This window comes from Megachile rotundata, chromosome 1 (genome assembly GCF_050947335.1).
Source record: "Megachile rotundata isolate GNS110a chromosome 1, iyMegRotu1, whole genome shotgun sequence".
Lineage (NCBI taxonomy): Eukaryota > Metazoa > Arthropoda > Insecta > Hymenoptera > Megachilidae > Megachile > Megachile rotundata.
In genome coordinates, this window is record NC_134983.1 from 17,379,724 (window position 1) to 17,407,657 (window position 27,934).

At 35.8% G+C, this 27,934-nt stretch overlaps 2 protein-coding genes and 1 long non-coding RNA gene across 21 annotated transcripts in view; 1 reads left to right on the forward strand and 2 right to left on the reverse strand.

Annotated features, from left to right (window-relative positions):
• The window catches only part of CdGAPr (GTPase-activating protein CdGAPr), a 39,173-nt gene extending 30,882 nt beyond the window's left edge, over positions 1 to 8,291 (reverse strand). For 2 of the 7 annotated variants that reach the window (XM_012289008.2, XM_076529580.1), the window contains exons 1-2: positions 6,210 to 6,852; positions 622 to 824 (exon numbers count right to left, since the gene is read on the reverse strand). Coding sequence is in view for 6 of the 7 variants with exons in the window: in XM_076529580.1 (XP_076385695.1) it covers positions 622 to 690 (69 nt within the window). In the remaining variant the exon portion in view is untranslated. Of the gene's footprint in view, positions 1 to 621; positions 825 to 929; positions 1,104 to 5,747; positions 6,189 to 6,209; positions 6,853 to 8,208 lie in introns of those variants that run through there. The other 5 variants (XM_076529576.1, XM_076529574.1, XM_003704926.3 and 2 more) reach the window with 5 other exon arrangements.
• Positions 8,292 to 8,421: 130 nt separating this feature from the next.
• ACC (acetyl-CoA carboxylase) overlaps positions 8,422 to 27,934 on the forward strand; it is a 31,195-nt gene continuing 11,682 nt past the window's right edge. Inside the window, exons 1-4 of one of the 12 annotated variants that reach the window (XM_076529526.1) lie at positions 8,422 to 8,668; positions 15,428 to 15,634; positions 18,607 to 18,853; positions 26,623 to 26,743. In XM_076529526.1, the coding sequence (XP_076385641.1) occupies positions 8,629 to 8,668; positions 15,428 to 15,634; positions 18,607 to 18,853; positions 26,623 to 26,743 (615 nt within the window). In that variant the 5' untranslated portion in view covers positions 8,422 to 8,628. Of the gene's footprint in view, positions 8,669 to 13,858; positions 14,043 to 14,069; positions 14,191 to 15,351; positions 15,635 to 18,606; positions 18,854 to 21,822; positions 23,629 to 26,622; positions 26,744 to 27,934 lie in introns of those variants that run through there. The other 11 variants (XM_012288988.2, XM_076529524.1, XM_012288991.2 and 8 more) reach the window with 11 other exon arrangements.
• LOC143264121 (uncharacterized) lies at positions 10,266 to 27,821 on the reverse strand. 2 transcript variants are annotated; one of them, XR_013037639.1, is made up of 4 exons: positions 27,368 to 27,820; positions 12,544 to 15,797; positions 11,595 to 11,674; positions 10,266 to 10,566 (listed from the first exon to the last, which is right to left on the reverse strand). It is a non-coding gene; the product is annotated as an uncharacterized LOC143264121 (long non-coding RNA). The 2 variants fall into 2 exon arrangements; XR_013037638.1 differs by having other exon boundaries at positions 11,595 to 15,797; positions 27,368 to 27,821.

Consider the following 27,934-nt stretch of genomic DNA (forward strand, 5'->3'; position numbering starts at 1 on the left):
AGAACGTTCTTGAACGTTTGTTTTCGTCAACATAATATTCTACCGTCAACCTCAATTACACTAAATTTTCACCGCTAAATCGCTGCACACAATTTCATAGTAATTCAGATTTCCCTTTGACGATACTATTATTAATATCAAAGAGACAATGCAAATTCTATCAACAGATATTCACAGTTTCATTTAAATCGTTGAAGTGAAGCATACAGGGTGTCCGTACTAACATAGATCAGTATTTCACTTCCACCAATAAGAATACATTTCTATTTATTACATTTTTAATACTTTGTGCTAATATCATACTGGATATAAACGCTTTCATTTCAATTTTCAAGTAGTTTAAATGGCCTGACAGTGTAGTAAACATTATCTGTAATATGATCTTATAAAACAAGATCCACGCGTGACAAATCGAGCAGAGCACTTTATAGCTTAGTAAAGTGATATAGCTCATCGTGTTGCTAGTAAAATATAGTACAACTTCATACTCTTATACGTTTTTGTAATCCTTAGAGTATACCGTTAGAGAAAAACGCTGGTCCACATTATCGCGAGCACCCTGTATGTTCTCGTTATGAGTCACGACAGGCTATAACTCTTATATTATAATCGTTTACTTACCTTTGCAGTCGGTGGCTCGATGTCGGTTAATCGTTGAGCACGAGGCCTCTCTTGAGCCGGTCCTGGCATCCTTTGCAACCTCTCCGTGGACGAGGACGAGGAGGATGAGGATCCAGGCCTTTGGCCTGGTTTGCCACGCGCCAGGATGACGGCAGGATGTTACTTTCCTCTCGATTGAACCATTATTCCTCTTTCACGTTCTTCTGTGCAAACAATTTCGATGATACTCAGACGTCTTTATCGTCGCACTTTTATAACAGACTGATATTAAATTATTTATAGGTACCCTGTGTATACGGGGTATTTACCTCGACGCTAGCCAACGATTCTCTCGGAGATGGTAAATATTTGGAAAGAATGGAAGAGGTAAAAGTTTGTACAGCTAACATAATATGGTATGTAAAATACTTGCAATACTGTTGGAGAAACGAAAGGAGCCTAAAGCTCGTAACTAGATTGCTTTCTTTTAGGTGCATCCTTTTCAACACTTTAAATAAAAAATTTCAAAGACAATAAAAATTTTGATCTTAATACTTTTTTATACAGAATGTTTGACAATATTGGTTTACAAAAAGATATATAGCCACGATAAAAAGGATAAAGGTGAAATTTTAACCTTGAGATGACCTTCGCGGATATAACCTAATTTCTCTTCTTAAATATAACAACTTTTTAAAGAGTTTATTTATATTCGTTTGAGTGATAATGCGCACTGTATGCAGCAAACCGAGTTAAAGGAACTTATGTTCATTGCTTTCGTAGCGTCGAAGGCAATCAGGTGAATTTACTGTTCGAAAATCAGCGACCTTGCCGCGGCCTACGACTGCGTGCAGCTAAAACGATTCTCTTGAACTTTAAATCGAGCGAAAGTGTTACTCCGATCGACGGTCAGCGTGCAATTCGATCGATCGAAAACGATGCGAGAATCGACGCGATTTTCTACAGACTTTTCAACGCGATTCTACAATGATCAGTTATCGTCACTGGCAGCGTGCGATTTTAGACTAAACGCGATAAACGTAACGGAGGCGTTTGATAATTAAAATATTCGCGCTAAACGTATAATTATACTATCCGCAGGAAGCGTTGCGCGGTTAACATTAATCTCTATAGGCATCATACTTTCCAAGCTAATTAAGAAAACGACTTGAAAGTGAAACATGTGGCGCGTGTACAAAAAGAAATAAATTCAGTTTACAGTTTCTGCTACAATTTCTCGTGATCGTTATCAATCATACTTTCAATTCAAGTAAAAGGGGATTCGTTGTTATAAAACGCGTGGCAAGATATGACACGTGGTGATATATGGTACACGGCAATATATGACACATGGCGATATACGACACATGGCGATATATGGTACACGGCGATATATAGTACACGGCGATATATGACACATGGCGATATATGGTACACGGCGATATATAGTAGACGGCGATATGTGGTACACGGCGATATATGACACATGGCGATATATGGTACACGGCGATATATGACACATGGCGATATATGGTACACGGCGATATATGACACATGGCGATATATGACACATGGCGATATATGACACACGGCGATATATGACACATGGCGATATATGACACATGGCGACATATGACACATGGCGATATATGGTACACGGCGATACATGACACATAGTAATATATGGCATATGGCAACATACCATATGCAGAAATATATAGAATGGGACAATTCTAACATATGGCAATATAGTGCATGGCAAAATACAGCGCAGGTTTTGGCACGTGGCGACATATGGGACGAGTTGATATTTAATATGTGACACTATAGCACGCGACTCATATAGTATACAGCGTTAAATGATGCATAGCGCAATTAGAACTTAAACTAAAAAGAAATATAAAAAAAGGCATTTCATACTCCACTTTAAATTACTCTATTAAGACCACATATCTGTAGACCGTAAAATAACTAGGATCTAGAGTCGTAGTGATCGCATTTTACCATCTGATTATCTTGTTCGATGGGTAATTAACGAGCGTTCCTTAACGGAATAACGTTTCTCATGGCGAGGAGTACATCCGGATGCACGTTCGCGAGCGAAACTGACAGTTGTTTTCTTCGTCTGTCTCCCTTTTTTTCTCTTATCGTTGACTTAGGCTGAAAGCGTGCACCAGTAGCACGGTCGAGAAACGACGAAAATAAAAGTGCAACAAAGCCACAAGTAAAAAGTCTACGCCACATCCGCTGGCGTATGTCGAGTTCTTAAACGCTCCAGGGGCACAGAACTTCGATCAGCGCGATTAAGTCCGAAACTGATGACGCGCCGTATGCGTCCGACCGTTGTCCATCGAATGGAACTAACGACGCACGGTATGCGTCAAACGATACTGAAACGGAGCTATAACGCTCGGAGTACAACTACGAAACCTCTAACTGCGCCTCCCGGATATTTATAATGTAAAGTACGGAGTTTTACACGGTTCCTTTGATGGTAAATTCGATCGATAAATTCGAATCCTTAGAAGTTAATTCGACCCATGTGTGTTTGGGCTTCGGTGTCGAGCGAGTCAAAACTTGCAAATGTCCACTTAAGTACTGACTTTATTTAAAAAATAGTAGAACAAGAATATTGTTTTCATTATTTTAAGTATTTTTATAACCGAGAAGTCTACAGTAGTTACACTGTAAATTTCTATCATCAATCTGAAACTTTAAGACCTTTGAAGACTTTCAGATTGTGGAAGTTTTTGGGACTTTGGAACACAATACGTTAGAAACGAATGGGTCACGAGAAACGACCATTTCTATAGTGAATCTCAGTCCATTAAAGTCTCGGAACTCTCGCCCTAAGAAATATATCCCATACATGTTTACGATACAAATAGCACGTCCAAATAGAGTAAAACGTATCTAAGGAAGAATCCAAAGGTTGATATAAAAAGATCAGTCGGTCACCGAGACGATTTTGCAACCCCAATGTTGTTCGCATGCCGATAAGATGATACTGTCAAGGATATGGATAATCCTCTGCGCACGAGCATAACGATGATATTAAATAATTTCACGAAGTCGTTGACACGCTACTTGATAAAGTTTAACGAGCTTGATAGAAACGAGTCAAGGTGGGGATTTTCAGTAGGGAGACGTTCCGATAACTTTACTATGCCAAGGTTACTCTATCTTCTTTCGCGTGGTGTTGCTGGAATGCGTTCTACTACCTTTTTCTTTCAACATTTCCTTCCCACCTCTATCTTTACGTTATTGTTATTCTTGCTACTCTTCATTGGCGTAACGAAGATTATTTTCTGAGGAAAGATGGTCTTAGGTTACATATATCCATGCGTTCTATTGTCACGTATCGTATTGACTCATAATCACCACGTGTTAGATGACCGTTATATTGCCATGTGATATGTCGTCACGGGTTAAATAGCATCAGGTTGTATTGTTACGCGTTTGATCTTCACGCTTTGTATTACCGCGCACTTTATCCATACATCAAATCGCCACGAGTTAAATCGCCGCCAGGCCCACCCTGGCCCCTACCTAGTTACGCCAATGGCATCGTGATGCCCCTAACACGCGTAACCACGTCCGTTGCTTAATTGCAACCCGCACGGATTGTTTTTCTCTATTCCGGTTGTGCAACGTATATACAATGAGAACTTAATTAAGCATCGTACACACGAGAAGCCCTTATCGCGTTACACGCACTTCAATTCCTAGGTAGTAACTAAACTCTCATTTTTAATGTTTGCACCGCAACGACTCGTTGTTATTTACACTTTAGCTAACACGCTTTCTTCCCCCAGTTTCGATCGAGAACCGACAGGGGACGATCTAATTTCAAAGTTTGAAAACTTATTTACGAATGTGTGGCAATTAAATATTTCAGGAGAAACTGACACGTAGAAAAATAGTTACCGGTTAGAATCTAAGATTTAGTTTCTGTAATAATAGTAAGTATTATCCGTTGTTCAGCGTTGCTCCATTCCCCTTCATACCAAACAAGCTACCGTTAAACATTTAGCAATCCGATACGTTTACCGATCCAGAAGGTTATACGAAATTACAGAGGTGCAGACTCTTTGAGTGTAGGTATGTCATAAATGCACGAGATCGATATCTTATCCTGACGGTATAGAATCCATGGTTAAGATCCTCTCAAGTACCATAGTACCGTAAGAGTAACAGTTGTGTTAATTGTAAACGATACTGGTGTTATTAAAATACAACGAAAAGACAAATATCTCTTCTTGTTTCATAACAATTTTCTTGCTATGCTTATTATTACAGAGACCGTCAACGCAAATGTCGTATTACCGTAACGATAATTGTACAGTTTGACATTATGAAGTCCGTCGAAGGATGTTAAAAAAACTTCAATGATTCTATTCCACGCGGTACTGTGAACACGAGGTTTGGGGCAATGAACTTTGCGTACAAAATCGCATCGCGATAACGAAGCAAATAAATAAGACACAAAGGCGTATTTACATCGTACAGCGGTTTGGTAGTATGTATAGCTGGACGCTTGGAATATCGAGTGAGGAGAGAACAAGCAACTATGTAGCAAGTTACGGTACGTTTCAACTAAACGAGCAATAATGTAGAGTAAGAGCAAGAATATTCGTTCGTGCTTGTATAAGAAGACCTGCAATATATTAGGTCGTTAAACATGAAACCTGACAAATGTCAAAATGCAAACTTTCATGTTTATTATTTCTTGTTAACCGCCAAATTTCAATATTAAGTTAGGACCTACCGCTCGACACCGTGTCGCACAAATAACTACAGTGACAATGTTGCAAAAATGAGACTCGGAAAACCGCATTGAATTGCGTTGCGTCAATTTGAATCACACCAAATTAAAACATGTCAAGACAAATCATATTAAGATAAAACGCGTCAATTTGAACCACAGTGAATTGATTCGTGTCGCATCGAATCATAGTCGAATTGATTCTACACAAATTTTTATTGCCAGAGCATTCGTTCCCATTGGGCATCCGATCCGGCGAACGATCACCGAGCACCGGAAGAATGATCGTTGCGCTCAAACTTAGCCGAGGTGGGGGGAGAATGAGCATTCGCTCGCCCAGTGTAAACGTACCCTTACGAACGAGCGGAATATCGACTCTCACCTGAAACCGCAAACGAGGGAAGTAACGGCGGTTATGTCAGGGGAACGACAATACCGATAATTCTCTGCTGGCACATCGTAGACTAGAAAAGTCCTTTTACATCCTCCGCCATTTACTGCACCGTTACACGCACACGCACATACCGCGACGAACGGGAGAGAAAATAAGAGACATAGCAGCAACACGACGTTCGCACCACTCTGTACGACAATTGTTAAACGTACTTTACACGAATCAGGTAGTGCACTCCGAAACAGAAATTACACGAAAATGAGATCGGTCATTTCGATTCGTTTCGCGCGCCGATCGTACGCGAGTGCAAATAAGGCCACGTAAGGGGCACCGAAACGGCACTTGCATACTAACAAGCGGGAACAGCTCCTCTTCCCTCGCCGTGTGTATATTAATATACGTTAAGCCGCGTGTATACGCCAGTTACAATTGGATGTATGCGTTACGTACTTGCGTGAATATCACCACTCCCGAGGTTGAGGATCCCTGCCTGGTGAGACAGAGAAAGACGGAGGTTCACCACGAAGAAAAACACACGTCTGCCGGAACGCGAGCCATGTTTGCCCTGGCTAATTCATCGCGAGCCTCGTACACGGTGATTTCGTTGACAGTTCCGTTGTGGCATCCTCTTCTCTCTCGTTCACAGTTTTCACAAACTTCGCGACAAAGTTAGCCTTCATTTACGAACTATAACAAAACGATGTTTCCACTCTGTGCTGTCAGCCCGACCTGCCTAACCTGACCCTCGCGTCTTGACTGGGGGAAAGAATGAATACTACGCTTGTTATGCGCAACTACACTTGCGCAGGATTCTGCCGGTTACGTGAACTATGGCGGGAATAATTGAATTCTAAATAAGCGTAAATTCGTATTTAGAAAAACCGATCGAAAAGAGCACGCTGCGCGAGATCTATACAACAGGGAAGGTTTAATCTGCTCGATGTCGAGAAAAAAAGATCTATCACGTTTAGCAAAAAAACTATGTTTACTTTAAATTTAGCCGTTCAAAGAGCGACTGTTATCGTACCAATATAAAAACGTGTTACGTCAGTACAGTAATTCGATAATATCGCTTTCTATTCATTTCATAATGTATCACCTTATTAATTATTATTACTATTGAAAGTATAATTGTCGTGTATTAACGGTAACAGTTTACTCATGAGCGTAACCTCTACTTGATGCGAATTGTCCACTTCTAACGTGGAAAAACAATTTTCTTTAAACCGAACGTTTGAACTCTGCTTGATCACGTTTGTCAATGCCTTAGCAACCACATGACATGATTTATAATCGCTGTCTAATGGAATATAGTTATTATATATCATTTTATGATCATGGTAAATCGTGTACTTTATACGAGAATTTAATCGTTGCAACGAAATTATTTCATCTAATATATTTTTTGTAAATTCTTTTATATCATTAGCGGCTATAGTATTCTGTAATATATAAATAATACTATTAATGTCAAAAAGTACGTTGTTTGTCGCATTATTCCATTTACCTTTAACTTAAACGATAAATATCTTTTATAATGGTGAAAATTCATCGAACTTTCAACATTTACATTTTCAATTAACGATAAGCGTTTTTGCACCCTATATAAATCCAGTACGTCGTGACGATTATGATACTCGTTTCTGCTATACACTGTGGCAATCAATGAGTGCTGAGAAATAATGTTCGTAGTAATAAAATCGATGAACACTTCGTTTGAAAACGATAAAATATCATTTACGGACAGTCCGTAATTTGCAATTTGTATTGCATAGCGAATACCACTGTCCTTGATCAATGTAACATCAACATGTGTGTATCTCGCTTTAACGATCGGAATTTTTGAATGGCATTTTTCAAAATTTCGTAGTATCTGTTACACATAAATTCAGAAGTCGAAGACCATTGTCCGATGTCAAATTCAGTTAGTTTTAGGTTAGAACCAGACCTGGGCAGTGTTTGAAATAAAAAATCAAAATATTTTCAGAAAGTATTTCTGACCCTCTGAAAAATTAAAAAAATATTCAAAGTTCTAAATTTCCATATTTCAAAATTTACATATTTGATAGTTTAACATCGAAGGAAAATGGTGACACCCCCTCCTTCACTTGTTCTTAATTAAAAGAAATTCAATATTACACAGTATGTAAACGAACCTGATAACTTAAATTCCGGTTAAAGAAAACAGTATTTGAAACGACCAATGAAAATTTAGGATTTTGAAGCGTCATTCTAAGTAATTATTTCTGATATTTCATACAGAAATTATTATTTCAGTTAATAATTTCGAAGTATTGTATTTCAATCAATCATCGATATGTGCATTTATCGCTGTCAAAAAAATAAATCTGCAAATACAATTGTATCTAGACGAAAAAGGTTCTATAATTTTTGTTTGAAATATACCCAGCTCTGGTTAGAATAGACTGATAGAAAAAATGAAGCATACTTTTTTAACAATATTACCAAGAAAATGTGTGTCCAACACGGTGTCGTCCATAACCTAGCAGAGGCCAATTTGAAACTACCGGTACCTGTCGAACCCTGACCTCTAGGTATAAAGCACGTTACTGACGGGTTTCTTCCCTATCGATAAAAGAATCTTAGTCGTGCAGGGATCAACAGTGAAATTCAAAGGTGTCGGTATATGAGCTTTTCATGTTGTGCCATGGTGAACCTGCCTTAGCGGAAGTAAAAAAATCCATGTTTAAACGGTGACAATAGTTTACTACATTGTGATCGACCGTGTTCGATCATTTCCATACCATAATCGGGCATAGTCAGTTCCGTGTAATATTTCTTCGTGTCGAATCGTGAACGTAAGTGAATCGAATGACAGAACACGAAGGGACAAACGAACCTAACCTCAATGAGGAGCGTGCTACCCCGCCGCGTAAGATTCGTCACCGGTGAGTTTTTATTTTTTAATAATCTAACGGTTTCAGTTTTTCATAGATAATCGTATGAGAATAAGAAAACGTCGTTATCTATGATAGTGTTAGAGTTCTATTCGGTATACATCGTTTAGTGACGCGTGTTCCTTGGATACACCGCACGCTTTGTACGGACCAATCAGATCACGTTATTCGTCGCCTGACTCCTCAATCAACCAATCAGGCCGTTTTGTCAATGTTTCGATTGATCTGCGTGAAAATCTATAGAGTACGCGGTCATTAAATATGCATAAATAATTACGATATTAAGAAAACAAAAAATGTTTTAACTGCATAACGTAATGTTCCGATAAAATGTTAGTTCATTCGTCACATAAAGTTATTTTCTTCTATATCATCTGCGCGATAGTAACGTTATACAGTAATAACTACGATTTAAATTTATTAATGATCAGTGAATTTATTTATAATTTTTTCTTCGCAATTGCACCGTTCGCGTTTGATACTTGAATTTATTAGTATTTTCTAACATAATTAACGCCGTTCTTGTTTACGATTCATAGATAATATTATCTAGAGAATTTTCGTGTATACGAACATAATTATCTACATTGTTTCATATCTTTTACAGTACACATTTTGTATGAAGATTGTACGTATTATCGAGTATAGTCGTCGTAATTATTGTTTCACGCGTTATTGAAAAGATACTGAAAATAAAAACATAAAAAGGAGTTGCGGTAAGATATCAATATTGAAGCAACGTGTAACGAAAAGAATTTGTTTGCTTCGTTCATTGGCGAGCGAGTGTAACATGTGCTGTCACTAATCGTAATACGCGCGTCGTTATGCAATAAGCGATAATGCACTTATCAATGAACGATATATAGAAACCTTGTTATTTCATGGAATTCAAATTTGCACGAAACTATCAGGAATCATTTTCTTTTGTTTTACTTTTTCATCTCATTATTAAGTCAAATTTTTAGTGAGTGTTATCGTGTTAATAAAATAAATTAAAAAATAGACTGTAAAATTGAAAATGCACAAGGTGGTGGGGGACACTATGTTGCCAGGAATGTTAACATTTTAATGGTCGTTGTCTGCGGATGCTTGCTTGGAGATCATGTCAAAACCTGTTCACAAATATTGTTGATCTTTTTGCACGTGCTTTACAATCTCATCAAGATGAGAAGCTTTATGAATCATACACTATTAGTTTCATGAAATCGCGCGTATAAAAGGAAGTTCTAAAACTTACTCTTGCGATTTTTAAATAAAACATTTTGCATCGTTCATTAACATTTTGCTTTGGAACTTCATTAATGTAACTATATTCAAAAAGCGTTACATTATTTTTAGTGAAAATTAAAATGACTTATAATCAATGAGATTTATAAAACAAAATTGAATAAACGTTTCAATCATCTGTTTTATTTGTATAATATTATAACACGATTGTATTCACATGTGGTGTAACTAATACAATCAACGTAATTATTTTAAACTAATATGATTTTCCTCCAAAACTTACGTTCGAAAAAGCGCGGCAAAAGCATAATGAAAGGTATGGACAATATTAGTTTTTCGTTGTGTAAAAATAAATTCGAAATCAGGATTAAAAGTTGTTTAATTTAATATACAGAATTAAATTATATTAAGTGTATGACTGTCTAAAATAATCGAAGAGGTGTGTCATTCTTCACAACATGCCTTGCGGAAAAAGGCGGGAAAAGGATTGACATTCAAAGAAGTTGCGCATGTGACACTCGTGGAGAAAAGAGATACACGTTTACGTTAAAATAACTTTTATCCTGATATATCTCGATAGATAAGACAGTTGCGTGCGGTTTGATAAACAGCGACCACGTTCTTGGCCAATTTTCGATTCGTGATTCGATATCTCGTAGTCCCTGAAAAAAGTCACGAATTGAGCACGCGGTGCTCGCGGTCAAAAGTGAAATGGTTCGCTGCTCTCCGTTATCACGGAAGAATTTTATTTTAACAGATAAACAAATGCTACGTTTCAATTATACACAACACATCGCGGACAGTGGGTGATCGTCGATGATTACGAACTCGATTCGCGAACGGTAAAATCGCGAGTTTTGGCGATGCAGTACGTTCATCTTGTTAATAAAAGAAGATGTGCAACAAGGAAATCGTTCGCGAAACGTAGAACTTCTTCGTGGAATCAAGAAATTTATTTGTGTATTAAATATGGTAAATCAATTTCTGTAACAATGGGAGCTGATTTTTAAAATTCTCAATTTTTATATGTATTACTAACATGGAATGTATACATGAAAGAGGGTAACGGTATTTGTGACGTCCTGTGAAACGGGGATCTAATGAAAGTTTGACCACGTGTGGTACAAAGGTGCTGGTCAATAACTTCTAAATCGCATCGTTAAATATTGTTGAAATATAATTAAAGCGAATGGGAATGAAATGTAACGTGCAATATTATTCCGATTTATTTATACTCAAACATTTCATTTAATCAAACCTAACTTTATCTATTTTATCGTTTAAATTTAATTATCCTTCCAGGATTAGATTAGATTACCTTTGGAGTTTAAACACAGATAAATAGATTTGATAAAAGTATGTACCAGGTTACATTAGGATAGGTTAGGTTCGAGGTCACACAGGAATAAAAAGATTGAATCATTCCAATTAACTTTAGTTATATCTTAACATTATTATCGGTATATTGTTATGTATCAGATATCCATAGTTCATCGATAACCAAAAGCACGCCTGGAGTGGCAACAAAAAGAGGGAAATTTAAAAATGCATGGACCCTTACGAATTCGTGGGATTGTTAAACAAAATTTTCGCGCTTATTACGCAACAATACATCGCATACGATACGTGTTATATAACAATATATGTCGAATGTGTCCGGTGTACGATGCGCGTGTATGCGTATACTTACACGAACGGATGTCACCGCAACGTGTGAATAACTATACCAGCGTCCTTCTTCCTCTTCGTGGTAGTAATGTTCACATTGGCCTGCAGCACGCAACAGAAGGACAAATATGTTTATGACGATTGGAATTCATTAAGGTGACGTAGAGAGTGAGGTGACTTGAAAACAGCGTTCAGCTGGAAATTGAATTCAGTGGAAAGGGTAGAAGAATCGCGGCAAACCGATCGGAAATTCATCGATTTTTTCGAACTATGACTTTTGTGAAACTTTAGAAAATAATAGCAGAGAACTTGTGTACATGAAGGTACTTAATAAGAATGACATTACAGTGCAATTTATCTTTCGATTTTCGGTGAACAGTACTGAAACTTTTGTAGGAGTTAAATTTCGTGTCGATAATACAGAGCGAGGCAGGGTGAAGCTCAACTTTTCTACTTGTTCTCTATTATACTGAAAATCAATTCAATTTTAAGAAATGCAGTAGCCTCTGCGATCACCTGATCGGGTATTTTGCAAAGAGTGCAGATAAAGGGAGCATGTCAGGCTGAAATTGGTGAACATTTACAAAACATTATTTGCCACGTGCAATGAAACGAGATTACATAACCATGAAGATTATGTTGATGTAATAGAATTGCATTATTCAAATTTGAAGACAGACAATTGATTAGTTTTTTTATTCTGAAGGCTGTAATACTTGAAAATGTTCTAAGATAACATATTAAAATCACAAAGATATTTTAAGATATTTAAAATATTTCCCTTCGAAATAAGGAACGCGAACGGAAAAGGAAAAAATGCAAAAAAACGTATTCTGAAGGTGATATTATGTAAATTAGTCTTCGAAATCACAGTTAACGATATTTCATAAAAAAGAAAGTTGTAGTCTGCAAAAATGTAAGAAATAACGCAGTAAACTTCCATTACATTACTACCGACATATGATACATACAATTGGTAAAAAATTCGTTTCCGTTGTAATTACTGGAATCAGTCATCATGAATGAATCGTATGATATATTTGTCCAATTAACGTGCGACAATATAAGGCGAGATTAAACCGTTAGGCGATATAACACGAGGTTAGGAAACGCACAGCGATATAGCGAGAGATTTGGAAACAGCAACATAACCTTAAGTTTCACAGTGTGAGGCGATATAACGTGGTGTTAAGTAACGCTGCGGTATAACACAAGGATATGTTACGCATGGTGATATAATACGAGGGTATGTTACGCATGGCGATATAACGCGAGGGTATGTTACGCATGGTGATAAAACGCAAGGATACATTGCGCATGGCGATATATGAAGTTACATAACATATGGCGATATAAAGCGAGATTATACAGCACGTGGTAATATATTGTAGAACGCGAAATTGTACTACTCGGCGTCCCGCGTGAAAGTCACTGTAAAGATGCAATATAACGAGCGTCTGCGCATTAAAATTAGTATTATCAAAGCATGTCTCGAAAATAAAGAAGATTGATTCTAAAAATAATGTTCAAGAGGATGATACGCGAAATGATACCAAAATCGTACTCAACGATTGTATAAAACTCGAAAAGCTTTTATCTAATCGAAATCAGTATCGTTGAAGTACAAAAACCTCTTAAAAAGCAATAAAATCGTCGGAAACACGAATTAATATTTCCTGCAAAACACAGTGCCGAAAAATGCGGATACAATAAGAGGAAGCAGATACAACAAAGACAATCGTTTCGATATGTTACGTGCAAGTCAGGAACAGACAGAAATCGTCGAAGATGTAAAGCGCGGGTCGCAAGTCCGCTCGCAGAAGTTTGAACGATAATCGGTAGGTTTCAGCCACACGACGAAGCGACGAGTTCAGTGGAAACAAACGTAATGTCGTCGATGTCCGACGACCCCTGAACCCTGTCGTCCGGTTTTTTCTTTTTTTTATTCCGTTCTTGTATCGTTGCTCACGTGTACTCTGTCTCGTCGTATTTCGACGCCGATTTCCTCTCCTCGGCGAGCGTTCACGAAGTAATAGCGCGGTATCGCGAGAAACAGCGAACGTATCGCGCGGCCAGTGCGTCGTCGTGCCTCCTTTGGTGCTCCTCGTCGTGGATAGTTCAAGTAACGCGATGATAATGATGATGCTGATGAAGATGATGACGACGGTTCATCGTTCGAACGCCTGATCGCGCGGTTAAAATTGAAAACAGAGCCACCGAAACGAGAGCGAGACCACCGCGTGTGCTTCGAGCGAAATTTCTACAGTAAACAATAGCAGTGTTTCGATCACCTTTACCTGGATCGACCTTTTATTTCCTCTTTTTTTTTCGTTTCTTACCACGCCGATCTTGAAGAGGAACAAGAGAATAAGGAGATCTTGCGAGAACGAGCGATTAAACCAAGTTGGGACTAGCTCGAGGTACAAAGCTGTGTCTGGTATGCTTCGAGGTCTTCTGAACACTTTTCTCGGTACATTAGTATTTTTCTAAATCGTTGGATACTTCGAAATCACACAATGCGTTCTCCCTGAGATACTTGCAAGTCTTCTGATTCCAAGTTTCATTTACCATGTTTATCGAATCAATGCATTGTTTATTAAATGATGCGGATGCCACAGGTAAGAATTAAGTTCAATGTTCTAGGTAAGTGCGAAAGATCTGTCGATTTTACGTAACAAACACGTATTACGTAATAGTTCGTTTCCGTAGTTTTATTTAGTTTCGGTACGCAGCTGGAGAGTGCGATAGGCCTAGGGAAATTGTGTAGGGTCCCATCAACATTTTAATATGTCGGACACAGACTTAAAAGCAGTTGAATCGAAAGTTGCAAAATTTACAAATTTATTTCACTTTTTTTAAATTTACAAATTTTTAAACTTGCACACTTTTGAGGTTTCGCATTTACTTTCAGGAAAAAATGCCTTGTACCACTTTATGTGGGCCATCCTCTATTCTTCATTTAAATTCATTAGAAACTCTTGATTCTGAATGTCTGCATAGTCATCAATAGCTCGTCTAACTTGTTTCTTATTCACAAATATTTCGAAACGAATAAAACTATACAATATGACCATCAACATTAATGTTAATACTTTTTCTGTCGTTTTTACGTTTGACATTGGAACATAAAATGCGTACATATTTTTTGTAAATATCTTATAAATATATTACATCACTATTTTAATACATGATTATGCATTCAACAAAGCTATTAGCAAATATATAAAAACCGACAGAACTTTTGCATTCATCTAGTACACTATTAACTAAAAGTTTAGATCCACTGCAGCATCAGATGCAAAACCATTCTTTAATCATTAACATCTTACCATTATACAATCACATATTTTACCTTCAGTTTTTGAATCAATTTTTGATACCTCACATTTATAATCAATAATATTATGACTTCAAACTTCAGCTTCTTTCATTGTAAGTTTCTAACATTTTACAAATTTATATAAAAAATTACTTAACGCAATATCGATCGTATTTCACTAACAGTAACATCGTTAATTTTGCTCGTAACCTCGTGAAGATAATCATTCTCTTTTACCTTCTGTCACATTTCCAGCAACTAAAATTTTACCATTAAATTTCACTCATAACATATCTTCTCGCTAGCATTCAAATTAATCTTAGAATTTCCATCAATTTTTGTCTTAATAATTACGAATCAGAAGACTCGGAAAAGATACATACGCGTATGTTCGATTCAAGACGAGCTTTGAAATTAAATCTCCCGCGTTTAATCGAGTCTTGTGCCGTGTTTCGGGTCGATGAAGGGTGAAAGTGTTAGTAGTTCCTTTTTCGAATCGAAAAGGATTCTTGAGCCTACCAATGAATTCTTTCAAGGTTTGAATCACGCTGAACAAAGTGACACGCGAAGTGTTTCATCAACGGTTGTTCTCTTTGCTCCTCTTCTCCTTGGCCTCTCGTTTGCTGTGATAATACGCCGATACGTTCACCTTGGACACATTTTTCCGGATCGGCTACAACCAGGGTGGTGGTCTCACCTTTTGCGAGCATTTCATTCGGTGTTCGGTCGTAGGAGGATCGAGGGTGAGTAACACCAGGCTTTCGACAACTTTGGGTGTACTTGTGACCGCTTCTTCTTTTGGGTTACCCTCTCCTTGGTGTTCTACGGGTGTGGGACTTTTCTTTTCATTGATCAGGTTCTTCGTAATCGATGATCATCTGGTGTGCTCGTTCCTTCGGCTAAATCCTGGAAATTAATTTATGGAGGCACGATACCTTGAAAGGTTTTAAATTAACAAGTCACTATATCATCAATTTTAGCCGAACTTATTCCAGTAAAAATTAAAGCAACATATAAGAGCCAACATGCATTTGCAAAGTTTGCAAGAAATCCTTTTATGTTCAGATGCACTTTATTTTTGTATAATCTTAAACATTTGTATAATCAGTTGATCGTTTAATTGAATACTAATTAACATTTAACGTTTCGTTATCGTTTAATTATTTTTATCAAGAAGTTGATAATTGAAAGTGGAAGATAAATTTTGTATTCCAGTTTGTTAAGTTAAATGTACAATTTATTTTTATAGATGGTATTTTTAGTTCAATTTAAAATTTATTTTTTTCGCTTATAAAGGGGTAACCTGACTATCAACGTGTTAATTAAATTCCATCAAGATGACGTGCTTCCTTAACCCTTTCATTGCAGGAAAATTGAACTTTGAAATTGTTGCATCGACTTTCGCTTATCATTTTTAATAAATATGTGGATAAAGACTAAAAAATATCGTAAGCAATTGTGTGATGGTCATCGTAACCACGTATTTGATGTTATGAAGGTACTTGTTCTTCTTAGTCAGAAATTCTAGTTATATATATAGTGACGATAAAAATTTCACGATACTTTATAATTACTAATATTAAGTGAACGATAAGCGACAACAATAGCAGTGAAAGGGTTAACTCTACAGACACGTGCCTTGATCTCGTAATCATATCTCACACGTAATTAAGAAAAATTGTTTTCGTCTGCATTCTCCTTCTTAGTTCTGTGTATATTAAATAACATTCTCCAAAATGGTAAATTAATAGCAAACGAAATTAACAATATTGCTTATGTTGCAATACGATATACATTATAGGAATCGATTATATTGTACAGGGATTGACAGAAATGTGCATGTTCGCTTCTAAGATCACACCAAAGTGCTTTAGAAGCAAGCTAGATTTATAAATGGCTTTCGTAGTTTTACGATTAGTGGGATTTTAAAGAAGACTCAGGCACCCCCAAGGGTTAAAACAACGTTACTAATATCATTCATAAAAGTATGTGGAACTAACTTTCATTTTATGAAATCACTTTTTTTTTAGTTGTACTTACTTAAAAAAATGTCAGATATCAAACAATCAGTCATTATTTTTATCTTGTATCTTACGAAAGAAAAATTTTCATTCCGAACAGAACTACTCGAAGTTAAAATTAGAAGTACACATTTCTTTTGTCGTTATTGATTGCACTTAAACAGTTCTCTCAAAAAGTCGTTTCGTAATATATACTTACAAGTTTTATCGTTCGATGTTTCGTCACAAAGGCCTTTATTTCTAACTCACGTGATTTTATACGTAAAAAAACAATGCTCGTTACGTCGAAAAAATTCATAACCGTTAACGTAACAGTGTTACGTGAACACTTATTTGTAAACTAGTAACTTTTCTCCGACTGATTCAGTCATTGACATTCATCAATTACCATCGATTAGCAATTCCTTATTCGATCATTCTCCTATCTTCAGGTGATTCATCTGCACATCATACCTTTGCATCATATGTTGCATGTTTTCTTCACAAAAGTGTGCGAGATTCCGCCAATTCGGAATCGTTTGGAAAACTTCAGAAATCGAAATCAAAATCTCGCCCAATTTTACCTGGAAATTGGGTTCTTGAGAATCGGGACAACTCGCACACGTCAATCTCTGGGATTAAGAAATCTCAAAAATTTGGGACAGGAATCTTCTGGCAGGAAAACGCTTAGGAACTGCATGAGTTTGGCTTATCTCGCATGAATCACGGCTACATCTCTCAGGGAGGTTTTGCAATCGTTTGGTTGAAGCTCACACGATACGCTAATTGGGGGCCACTCGTCAAAGTTTCGAAATTAAATAAAAATTATTCGATTATGAGACTGTACAACGCACCTGTTATCTAAATCTGACTAGCGTAATTTATCTAACGTAGCTTCAATTTTGATCCCAACCTAATCTAGTATACCTATCATACCTAGAGTACATCTACTACGACGTCTAAGATTAACCTTACATAACATTGATTCTATTCTACGTAATCTCACAAAATGTATTAAAAATATATTACGAAAAAATGTATCAACTTTCTCACCTAATCTAACAAAATATATTAACTTTAATTTAACCTAATGTGAGCTGATTGTAACTGAACCTAATTTAATTCAATGTATTAAAATGTAGTCTTAAGCCTGAGCTCAGTCCTAAAGTAATCTAATTTAGTCCTAAGCCTAAGTTTATAAGGGCAAGGTCTTTGTGTCACTGATCTAGCTGAAGCTTTGTATATTTGTAGATCTCTGAATGTACCATTACTGAACAGATACTCAACAATTTTTTTTTCTAAAATTTATAATCGAAGTTCTATTAAAAAATATTCTAGTTTAAAAGATTATTAAGTGCAGCAACAATATATGTAGTATTAATGTGTACAAGATCTGTAAGTGTGCAAAGTTTCAACCAAATCGGTGACCTCTCCTTGTGCCTCCATAAACTAACCTAACCAACCAAACCCAACCTATAAAAGTTCATTTCGAGATAACTCGCAAGAACTAAAAATTCGAGGAAATTTTGCTAGAATTAAAAGATAGCGAGTGGCCCTCGTTGCATATCACCCTTGAACGACGCGTCTGAATCGTAGACGGGGAGAACGCGACTTGTAATTATCGTGGAAAACGTCAGCGGACACGCGTACGGTAGTTTCGATCGACGTCGAAACTGGCTGATGTTGAAACGCACAACCTATCCACTGTTTTGAAGGTAACGCCGAGCGCGTAGACAGTGGTCCAGGAAAACAAGGACCGACAGAGGATCACGAGAACGATCAGGTTAATTCGATCACCATGTCGGAAAATCCAGTAAGCTTCGTCGTCGGTGGACCCGACAACGATCCATCCGAGGAATTGGAGATTGAGGATAGCTTCCCATCCGAAGGAAGCGATATGGGCATTAACCAGGCGCAGCAGAATCTCATGCCAGGCTTGGTCGAACGTCGAAAGCGACTCAGGTGAATTTTCTTCCCTTCTACACATCTTTTTTTTTACCGACAATACGGTTTGTTCGAGATATTAGGAAGTTGTGAGTATGCGACATTTTATGAACAGGTACTGTTTTTTGGGGGAAACGAGTTTTTAATAGGAAGATTGACGAACTTTCATGTCTTCGAATTCCAGAATTTCTGAAGTAATGTTTCCAAATTCCCTAGTCCACAAATCTTCAAATTCTTGAAGTCCTAAACTTTGAAATTTTCAAATCTTTGGATCCTCAAATCCCTAAATTTACAAACCCCTAAATTTCCAAATTTTCTAAACCTCCAAATCCTCAAATCCCCAAATCCTTAAATCCCCAAATCTTCAAATCCACTAAATCCCTAAATCTTCGAATCCCTAAATCCCTAAATTTTCTAAGCCTCCAAATCTTCAAATCTCCAAATCCTCAAATTCCTAAATCTTCAAACCTCCAAACCTTCAAATCTCCAAATCCTCAAATCCCCAAATCTTCAAATCCACTAAATCCCTAAATCTTTGAACCCCTAAATTCCCAAATTTTCTAAACCTCCAAATCTTCAAATCTCCAAATCCCTAAATCTTCAAATCCATTAAATCCTCAAATCTTCGAACCTCTAAATTCCCAAATTTTCTAAACCTCCAAATCTCCAAATCCCTAAATCTTCAAACCCCCAAATTCCCAAATTCGATCAAGAACAATCATGGCCAATTCATTTTCACACAGTTCGTAACAGTTTATGTATTTAGCAGTTTATTTTCCGTTGTTTCAATCAAATATTAGAACAACGGTGAATCTGATGACAGCTTCAGTTCTATCTTGCTGATATGTTTAATTCTCTGGTTTTGTTCGACGTGACCTAAGTAAACGTCCATTGGTAACGTGTGATCGTAAAACATTTTCATTTACGTGTGCAGAGAATTTCAGCCACTTCACGTTTCAATGTCGTTGAATATTCACGAGCGTTTACGTTTCTATCGTATGAAGTTCCCGTAACTCGAGCTTCCTTATTTCGTTTTTTACATGTGCGTACACTGGCGAGCATGGTGATCTTCTGTCGACAAAATGGCAGATAGAAAGAGCCATCTCTCGTTCATTTTTTACTAATAAATTTTCAACTTTAGAATTTTTTGAACTGTAGAAATTTGGAATTTAGATCTGATAATTTATTGGTAATTTTAGAGAGAATGTCTCGTCAGTTTCTAATTATCTTAATAATCATCTTTAATTCATTTCTAAAATATTCAGTGTAGCATATTTTATTGATATTTATTTGCTATGTCATTACTTTTTGATGTTCTTAATATGAAATACGATGTTTCTTAATGTATCACTGTTCTCGTTTGACTATTTGAATATTGTGTACTTGAGTATACGTCAGGAAGAAAACAAACCGGTATTGTAATGGATATGTAATGGTACATGTTAATTAAAATGTAAATTTAATTCATATTTTTTACAAATATATATGAAATTAATGCCTTGCAACTGTTATGATTATAGGGAAAATTGTTTCATAATGTTCTCTGTGACAACGTATTGCAAGGCCATTAAAATGGATGAGGCCCTTTCTTATATAGTTATCATTCAGAAATTTGGAAATTTTGGAATTTGCAAATGTTTGAGAATAATCAATATCCTAATTACATAAACGATTACATCACATCGTAAAAATAGTTACGAGTAAGGTCGACCTGAAATTTAACGGATAAACTGAAATCAATCGGAATATCAAGAACTAAGGACTTCGATCTCGACTATGCTTTTAGTTTTCCCGCTGTTTTAAATTGTAAATGAGCGATAAAATGACGTGCATTTGTGATTAAAATATTTTAATACGTTAAAGGTAATAGGAATATGTAACGTAATCATCGGAAGATTATGTAATGATACGGTATTACAAAAAAAGCGGAAAAAAAAGAAAGTGTTGAACATTCTGACCCACTTTATAATCCATTTGAACTCATCTTTTGTTCTTTTATTTCGTTGCAAATTTTTTGTTATGTTTAACAAATGATTAAATATAAACAAGAACTTTAAACGTAAACTACCACTCATTTTAATTATTTGAAGCTTCGTTTTTGAATTATTAGTGAAAAACACGGATCAATCAGGGCGTGAGGGTTACGCGCGCTCAGATGCGAAAGCGACAGCTTCAAACCTAGCGGCTGAGCGCGCGTAATTCTCGCGCTCTGATTGGTCCGTGTTTTTCCTTAATAATTCAAAAACGAAGCTTCAAACCCCATTTTTGCAAAGGGAAATTTTATTCAGAATCACGTCAGCTACCCTCCATTTCAAGGACCGACACCAGTTTTGAGACACCCTATATATTTCCAGATATCCATAATTACTGTAAGGTATACTTAAAATCTAAGTGCAACTTTGACGAACAGTTTTCATGCTATACGCACGACCTGTTAGACGTTAAATGCACATTCACGATAATGGTAAATTAACCACCAACATTTAAGTTTATCTTATCAGCATTCTCACATATTTCTTAAATATTTCAACTTCGAAATATGCATTTCTACTTCCACCCTGTATTATTGTGCAAGTAACCTGTGAGTACATCGCTCTTTTAAAAATGAACAATTTTATTTTTATTTTAAATACACAAACCGTTTATTTAGCTTATTTTAACTGTATACCATGAAATGTACATACGTTGTGATAGTAACGCACTAAGCAATATATCCTAAAATAGAGATAGTCATTTACTTCCGCTACTTTTGTTGAGTTTAGTTGAATGTCACACCACAAACGAAAGGTATTAATCTAGACAATACATTCTAAAATAAAAGGTAGCTCATATAAACCACTTTCTCTACTGTCATCATTTTATTAGTATTCAAAAGTTGTGCCCGAGTAAACGAACGTAATCAGCTCTAGGAAACGTAAACAGCGGTAACGAAGGAACAAAAAGAATCAGGCAATAATATCGGTGCATGCCTTGATCGTTTTTCTTGCCCAACGTTACTTCCTCGAGTAACGAGTTACCAACAAAGGTAGGGGAAACGTTGGATGAAAGGTATCGTCTACCTTGTGCCGCTTGTCAGTGACCACGAGTCATCCGAGAATAGAAGACGAGAATTTCAATCCTTTAACCTTCCGAATATCTGTCATTCTCTCTGACTTACAATACCGATTCGTACACCAATGAAACTTTCAACGAGACAACGTGCGTTTCGAGCACCAAAACGTTTCAACGAGTGAATCAGCTGTTGGATTAACGACAACCGTTATCGTCGAATTCGCCTCAATAGTGCGTTAATAACTGCAGTCGATGGCGTATTATTTAGAAGATGAATGAAAAACTTGGTAATTTGCGTTGAAAGTCCATACTGACGTTGATTTCTGCTATCCTGATGTAATCTCATCAATGTTAATGATGTTTGAACGTCACGATGTTTTTCGTGCCTGGTGAAGAAGATACCTGCGAGTCTAACCATTTTGTGGAGGAACTATGTGAAATTCGGGCTATGATCGTGTTTCAATCGAAATTACGTTCGAAATGAACGTAAAGTTTCGATTAAACGTAATTATTCATGAATGTTAATTTCGTCACCGATTCGAATTATTTAGAAGAATGTAGAATCGATTGGGAAATAGGAAATACAAATGCTGGACTCGATTTCGTTTCATTTTCACTCCGGACATTCCATCTTAGAAACGAAGATTTCTAACTCTTATATTGGTCGAAGAGAAAACCACGGTATAGAAAGGAATAACTGCATAATTTAAAGAACTGCTACAACTTCTGATTACTCGAAGTTCTTTGAACGAACATTTTTCGAAGTACGCGATTTAGCTTAAATAGTAATCAAACAATTTCATTCATTCACATTTTTTGACACGAATTGTAGATCTAATTTTCATGTAAATTTTACTTGTTCAAGTTTATAATCTCTGCAACAATTTTCTGATTTGAAAAATACAAATTTTACCTTGTGTCCTTTTACCATGTTTTCCGAAGTACGAAATTGTTAAGAGAGACATTTTCTCAAACAAAAGTTTAAGATACAATTTCTCCAAAGTAAAAGTTCGTCAAAATAAAAACTGTCCACAGAAAAAATTTGTTAAAATCCATGCATTGCATAGTAAATATTTCAAAACAAAAATGTCCCGCTTTCCAAAATGTATCAAATAAAAATTTCACAAGTTTTCAAAGAATGCCGAAGTGGTTCAAAAAGAAGTGATAAGGAGCGTACAATAATTCGAAAGACCAACTGGAAAGATAAATACTCGAGAATCCACGTTACAAGAGCAGAGATTTCAATGCCTCGGACTGGTTTAAAAAGGAGAAGTGCGTGATATACGTTGATTTCGAATAAAACAGTTATACGTACGCGTTCTCCGAAGCGTTCTGTTGAAAACAGGAAAAACGAATTGCTGGCATTTGCATAAAGTAAGAAGAAGTTGATGAGTACCGACATCGGGTAGTTTACAACGACGTAAGCATCAGGAGTTAACAAAATAAGGACAATTAAGAGATTACGTAAGAGATCTCGGATTCTACAGTTTCAAGGTGTAGCAGAAGTACATGTAGCGAGATCTTGCCGGGTGTAGACGAGAGTGAATAGAAGGGGTCCACGAAATGAGACGACTGAAAAGATTCGTATTGGCTCAAAGCACGGAGAAGGACCCGATCTGGAAGAGCTCGGACAACTTAATGGCTGGCATATCGAAAATGAACGCGGAAACGGAGCCAACGAAGGATGAATCGACGAAGGAGGATACGCCGAAGGAACTGAAACCTACGACCGCTGGATTGACGTAATATGCTTTGTCATTTTATATATCGTCAATGAATTAAGCTTTCTTTTCTAGAACTTTTGTAGAACTAGAAATACTACGAAAATTAGAATTCTTCAGTTTAAAAATATTGACATCTGAGGCTTGAGTATTTTAACGAGATACAACATTTGTGAATGTCAGAATCATAGAAGAGTTACAGATGTTGGAACATTTCTAAAGATATACACTTTCTACCTTTACGAATTTTTAGGTAATAGAGTTTCAAGTAAAATTTTCAAAGGCAATGATTTTGGTACTATTTTCCAGAGTTAAAAATTTATGTAGGCATAATTTTGCAGAATTTCAAATTTTGTGAAGGGGAGATTTTCTGAGGGTATTGACAGAGGAAAGATTTGAGTTACAAATTTTCCAAAGATAATTTTTCAAATAAAAGGTTTTCTAAGGTATTGTTCAAAGTAAACATGATAATATTTTACTAAGTTTGAATGATCCAAGAAATTTTTCAAAGTAACTTGGCTCTGAAAAGTGTTATTTTGGAGAATTGTTTGTTGACGATGGTTTTCCCCGAAGTTTACACGACTGTTTACAGTTTGTTGGATTGATCAGCCTCCTCAGGCTAAATCCTTGAAATTCTGAAAGTAAGAACTTTTGGGTTATTGCGAAAATGGTTGTTCCTCGAACAGATCTTCAACATTCAATAAGTTGTTAGAAATAATAGTAACGTATTATTTAAGATACAATAGGTAAATATCTTTAGTTGGTATTTAAGATACAACAGATAAATAATATTTATAAATATATTTAGTCAGTGGATATTATTCTTAAAAAAAAGATGTAGTCAGTTACTACATATCTTTCAATTGACGATATTAAGTTGACTATTAAACTTACAAGTTGATTATGTAATATAATACTAACTAGTACAACCCGTACGTAATATAAAACGTTGACTGTAAAACGTTTGAAAAACGTTTCTGGACATATACTACTCCTGGTTATTATTTAAAATTAATAGCAACCTGTCGCAATTCATTAAGATCAATTAATTAGTGATTGAACATACATGAACTGAATTAATATTCATAGCAGTTTTTTCGCGAACAAATTGTATTCTAAATTTTACATTTGCAAATTAAATTAGTATTATGTCATACTCAAAACCTTGATGTATAAGTTTAATACTATTTTCTTTCATATACAAAAATTTGCATAATTAATAATTTTCAAACAATTCAAGTTTAACTTAATCTTCTCATTTTTATCATCTAAATTTTTAACTGTATTTTACGTTATTTGATATATAATGTTTTTTATTTTCTTGATCGTTTACGCGCCAAATTTCTGCTGACATTCATCAAATTGCACAAAACGTTCAACAAATTATTTTTTCCTCAAAATATTCAATTTTGTCAAACAACTTCATTAAACAACAAAGTTACACGATAAAATATTTCCGTCAAATTTTGTTTATAACCATCGTGGCAATTTCTAATTAGACATTTCGCGACCACCTTACGAAAAATTTGCACGTGTTCAGCGATAAGTCACCGTCCGTGGAATTTCGAACTCGACAAATTCATAATCGCCTGATTACAAAACACGGAATGAATCGTTCGTTGTCGTCGATTCGTAATACATAGAAAATCCAAGCAAACGTCCGCTAATACGAATTCTGATTATGAATGGCCGTAGAAATAAGTAATTAAGCATCGTGCAAAAAAGAAACAACTATAGTGTATATGCATATCTAGGCGAGTTACATATTATTTAGGTGGAAGGCTCAGAAAGCGTTACGATGCTGTAGGAATGCCATTGCGTGAGCCGCTTAAATTAACGGTTCATATACTTTCTCTGCTGTCATTCACGTGTTCCCCGTTAATAGATGACAAAAATCGGTTTTAACAGACGGTTGTTTCATATTTTCTCTCCATTAGAAAATTCTACGATTCCTATTTTTAATAATTTCAGTATGATACTTGTTACAAGACTTAACCGGTGATTGACACTAAAACTAGAGAGGTCAGATGACTCTTTTACAAGTTTTTCATTTTCACTTTCAAAATGTATTACGATTCTCTAGAATCTCTGTTGATCTTCATGAAGTTTTTCTATCCATTAGATCTCTACGATTCGTATTTTTAATCGGGGTTTCAGTATGATACTTGTTACAAGACTTAACGGTGATTGACACTAAAACTAGAAAGGTCAGATGACCCTTTTACAAGTTTTTCATTTTCACTTTCAAAATGTATTACGATTCTCTAGAATCTCTGTTGATCTTCATGAAGTTTTTCTATCCATTAGATCTCTACGATTCGTATTTTTAATCGGGGTTTCAGTATGATACTTGTTACAAGACTTAACGGTGATTGACACTAAAACTAGAAAGGTCAGATGACCCTTTTACAAGTTTTTCATTTTCACTTTCAAAATTTATTAAGATTCTTTAGAATCTTTGTTGATCTTCATGAAGTTTTTCTATCCATTAGATCTCTACGATTCGTATTTTTAATCGGGGTTTCAGTATGATACTTGTTACAAGACTTAACGGTGATTGACACTAAAACTAGAAAGGTCAGATGACCCTTTTACAAGTTTTTCATTTTCACTTTCAAAATGTATTACGATTCTCTAGAATCTCTGTTGATCTTCATGAAGTTTTTCTATCCATTAGATCTCTACGATTCGTATTTTTAATCGGGGGTTCAGTATGATACTCGTTACGAGACTTAACGGTGATTGCCACTAAAACTAGAAAGGTCAGATGATTCTTTTACAAGTTTTTCATTTTCACTTACAAAATGTATTACGATTCTTTAGAATGTTAATCTTCATGAAGTTGAAGAATATGTATATTAATTTATGTTTTATGATAAAACTTAGGGTAACAGTTTATAGTACTCATCAGGTGTCTTTAAAGATATCATCTGCAGGATGAGAGTGCTGCAAAAAGGATGAGAGAATAATAAAATTGAATTTATTTCCAACAATTTGTTTGATTTAATTTCGTAGGCCCAGCATGTCGCAGGGTACGGTGATGATTCAAGCGCAAAATCGGCTAGAAAAAGATTTCACTATCGCAACACCGGAAGAATTCGTTCATCGTTTTGGAGGCACTAAAGTTATTAACAAGGTAAGACACATTTCACAACAATCGCTAAAAATTTGTCAATTTACCATCAAATTTCCTGTTTCAATCTCCTCAACAGTTTTATCAATTTTTAAAATGTAAAAATTTGCAGTTTTCAAATTTCTAAATTTCTACATTTAACAAATTTTGCATTTTCTAATTAATCTTTTCTAAATGGTTATATCGAACTCATATTGCCTCCACGGTAGTCGACGCTTCAATGTATTATAAACACTTTCGTAATCAATTCAAAATTGAAAATAACATTCTCATTGGTTGAGACTTAAACGTACGGTTTACGTAGTTCTGACGTAAAGAAAGAGACCAGTATCGTGGATAAGAAAAACAATATCTTCGAGACATTACGCACGGAATTTAAATATCTGGTTTTCCGGGATTTTTTCGACGTGTTACTTCTTTGCAGATTATAATTTCTTATCTCTTTTTTTAATGCACTGACCACTACACTTGCAACTTGCAAGTTTTTAAATAAGAAAATTGAGGACTTGAAAATTTAGGAATTCGAAATACATTTGGGGAGCTGGAAATTTATTTAGAAATTGCAAGTTGCAGTTGAAGATTTGAAAATTCAAAAATTTAGAAAACTGGAGATTTTTATAAACTTACAAATTGGTAAATTTTCAATTTTCCGTAATCCTCGCACCACGCAGGAAGAGTCCATATTTTGGAGAATTAAACCTAATGGTCCCTATCTAGTTACACGAATGGACACAGAAATTCCGTGTAATGTTTCTATAAACGCAGCCACGTGTTTCTGGCGCTTATATTGAACGTTAGAAGCGAAACAGGTATTTGAGAAATGGAAGAAGGTCGTTCAACGCGTCTACGATTCGCGTTCCGCTCGAGTATGTCACGAGCCAGTCACCGTACAATTTCGCAACGATATCAGCGAACAGCCTCCATAGCTGACATTGAACGTCCTTGGCTGACCTTGAATATATCGCTGTACCTGTTTTATCCTCTTCTACTGCAATACGCGTTTGTCGTGAAAAGTTTACACACGAATTACATATTACATTATTTACCAAAAATGTTGCAATATAATACATTGCTAATACAACATGTTTTGAAATACAAGAATTAATAACTGAATTTTTAGTGTCTTACAATAAATGTTCATTTTAGCGTGCTTTTAACAATTTATGCCCTGAAGAATATATCTTTTTTAAATTA